A 3,111-nucleotide genomic window follows, 5' to 3' on the forward strand; every position below is an offset into this window, starting at 1 on the left:
TTCGATAGTAGGTTCACGTAGGTAAAGATATTTATAACGCAATGCCAATCTCTCTTGATGATAAACCACAAGAAGAGACTGAATGTTTAACATAAATCTGTAGGAATCGCCAATAAATCAACACACGAGACGCTCGTGTTAGAACAGAGGAAATCAAAATAAGTCGTAATTAAACTAAAAATGTTTCCCTTGCAAACTTTGCACCGACAAACCTTACTCGATGGGAATAATGTAGACATACCTTACTGCCTGTGGATGGTACTATATTCTTGCACTGTCTATGGATGGTACTACCTTCTTGTACTGCGACGCTTTATCTGATTTCTCTCGTTGGTCTTCCCTGCTGTTTCGTATGTATCTTACTTCCCCTCAAATAAGATAGGAATAAAGGACATTAGCTAAGGAAACAGTTGGCTGATTTGATTGCTTTAAACAGCTGTGATCATTTAAGAACTTGATTGGTTGACTAACGTTCTTGATCAAGTTATAGGATAGTAACGTAAAAACGGTCTCCTCTCCATACAATGTTGTGAGTGCCTGTATGTTTTGGGAGACTGTGGAATGTTCGGGTTGAGTTTCTTTGTATTATTCAACATATTACCCATTTTATAGTGCTATATCACTAAAGCATGTCACAGATATGTACACTCCACCCAGTCATATGATACTGACAACGAGAAAACTAGTCGTCCCACTCCCTTAATGCTAAGCACTAAGCACAGAAACAGAAATTAACAATTAAATTTGTGACAGTCGTGGAGCACTTCTTTTTGTTCTCAAGATTTTCATTACCAAAACATCAGGGCTTTAAGATCAGTCCACCTTTGATACCGATCGTCTTTATGATCAGTCCACCTTGGGGTCGATCGTCTTTATGATCAGTCCACCTTGGGGTCGATCGTCTTTATGATCAGTCCACCTTTGATACCGATCCTCTTTATGATCAGTCCACCTTTGATACCGATCGTCTTTATGATCAGTCCACCTTTGATACCGATCGTCTTTATGATCAGTCCACCTTGGGGTCGATCGTCTTTATGATCAGTCCACCTTTGATACCGATCCTCTTTATGATCAGTCCACCTTTGATACCGATCGTCTTTATGATCAGTCCACCTTTGATACCGATCGTCTTTATGATCAGTCCACCTTTGATACCGATCCTCTTTATGATCAGTCCACCTTTGGGATCGATCGTCTTTATGATCAGTCCACCTTTGGGATCGATCGTCATTGTGGTCAGTCCACGATGAAGGAAAATCATCATCATATTCTGTCCACCTTCGAGATGGATCCTCATCATATTCAGTCCACCTTTGAGATAGATCATAATATTCAGTCCACCTTTGAGATAGATCATCATCATATTCTGTCCACCTTTGAGATAGATCATCATATTCAGTTCACCTTTGAGATAGATCATCATCATATTCAGTTCACCTTTGAGATAGATCATCACCATATTCAGTTCACCTTTGAGATAGATCATCATCATATTCAGTTCACCTTTGAGATAGATCATCATCATATTCTGTCCACCTTTGAGATAGTTCACCATCATATTCAGTTCACCTTTGAGATAGATCATCATATTCTGTTCACCTTTGAGATGGATCATCATCATATTCTGTCCACCTTTGAGATAGATCATCATCATATTCTGTCCACCTTTGAGATAGATCATCATATTCAGTTCACCTTTGAGATAAATCATCATCATATTCTGTCCACCTTTGAGATAGATCATCATCATATTCTGTCCACCTTTGAGATAGATCATCATCATATTCTGTTCACCTTTGAGATGGATCATCATCATATTCTGTCCACCTTTGAGATAGATCATCATCATATTCTGTCCACCTTTGAGATAGATCATCATATTCAGTTCACCTTTGAGATAAATCATCATCATATTCTGTCCACCTTTGAGATAGATCATCATCATATTCAGTCCACCTGTCATCATCATATTCTGTCCACCTTTGAGATAGATCATCATCATATTCAGTCCACCTTTGAGATAGATCATAATATTCAGTCCACCTTTGAGATAGGTCATCATCATATTCTGTCCACCTTTGAGATAGATCATCATCATATTCAATCCACCTTTGAGATAGATCATAATATTCAGTCCACCTTTGAGATAGATCATCATCATATTCTGTCCACCTTTGAGATAGATCATCATCATATTCTGTCCACCTTTGAGATAGATCATCATCATATTCAGTCCACCTTTGCGATGGATCATCAACATATTCAGTCCACCTGTCATCATCATATTCAGTCCACAGTCAAGCCTTTGAGGTCGTTCGTCATCATTTTCAGTCCAGCCTTTATGATTAATTGTCACCATGTTTAGATTATCTAGTTATCGGTATGTTGTGATCGGCTTCAGATTCAGGTAATCATGCAGTTGACGTGTGATAGTGGAGCGCCATTAATGTGGCATTGGAGATGAAACCCCCACTAAATTTCACGATGAATGAGACTTTGTTGTATGACGTGTGCATTTCATGCTGATAGATTGTAGAACATTAATACAACTGATAAGTTAAAAGATTTATGTTTTAATTGTGTCTTTGTTTTTGTTTTAGTTTCTGTTCTTTGTTTTTTTTATTATCATTGGTTTTGATTTTGATATAGGACTAATTAAGGGTCATTTTCCCTATTTAATAGACTTAATACGACTACACTATCTTCTGGTACCTATTTCACTATTCATGTTTATCTATTAAATTTTACTCTAACAATTTTTATCATTTGATAGTTAAAATTGATATGCGTGGGGTTCCTTGTTGTTTTAACTGAACTGTTATGATAAAACAAAATTTTGTTGAAAGCATAATTATGTATACGGGATTTTATAAAGAAAGTAAAACCTTTGATTTACTATACAGAACTTTCATTGCTACTATTTATAAACAAAGGATGGTGATAGAATAAAAGTAGAATATTGTATAAGGTATTCCCAGAAAGAAATCTATGTACTATGGATGAAGTATTTTTAGACAAGGAATGGAAACCCATTGTCCAATGTTGTATATACGTTAGACCTTTCTGACTAATTTGTTGATTAACTTTTGTTGGCGATCAGCAGGAAAC

The 3,111-nt window shown here is 36.5% G+C and overlaps 1 protein-coding gene across 1 annotated transcript; it reads right to left on the bottom strand.

The window, feature by feature from the left end:
• Positions 1–1,009: 1,009 nt before the first annotated feature.
• Positions 1,010–2,362, bottom strand: LOC138334070 (multifunctional-autoprocessing repeats-in-toxin-like). The gene has a single exon (XM_069282785.1). The coding sequence runs from the start codon at positions 2,360–2,362 to the stop codon at positions 1,010–1,012; it is 1,353 nt and encodes a 450-aa protein (XP_069138886.1).
• Positions 2,363–3,111: the final 749 nt, after the last annotated feature.

Source organism: Argopecten irradians, chromosome 10, assembly GCF_041381155.1.
Source record: "Argopecten irradians isolate NY chromosome 10, Ai_NY, whole genome shotgun sequence".
Lineage (NCBI taxonomy): Eukaryota > Metazoa > Mollusca > Bivalvia > Pectinida > Pectinidae > Argopecten > Argopecten irradians.

Coding starts and splice junctions, on each gene's coding strand:
- LOC138334070 (XM_069282785.1), bottom strand. CDS start 2,362: ATGGTGACAATTAATCATAAAGGCTGGACTGAAAATGATGACGAACGA.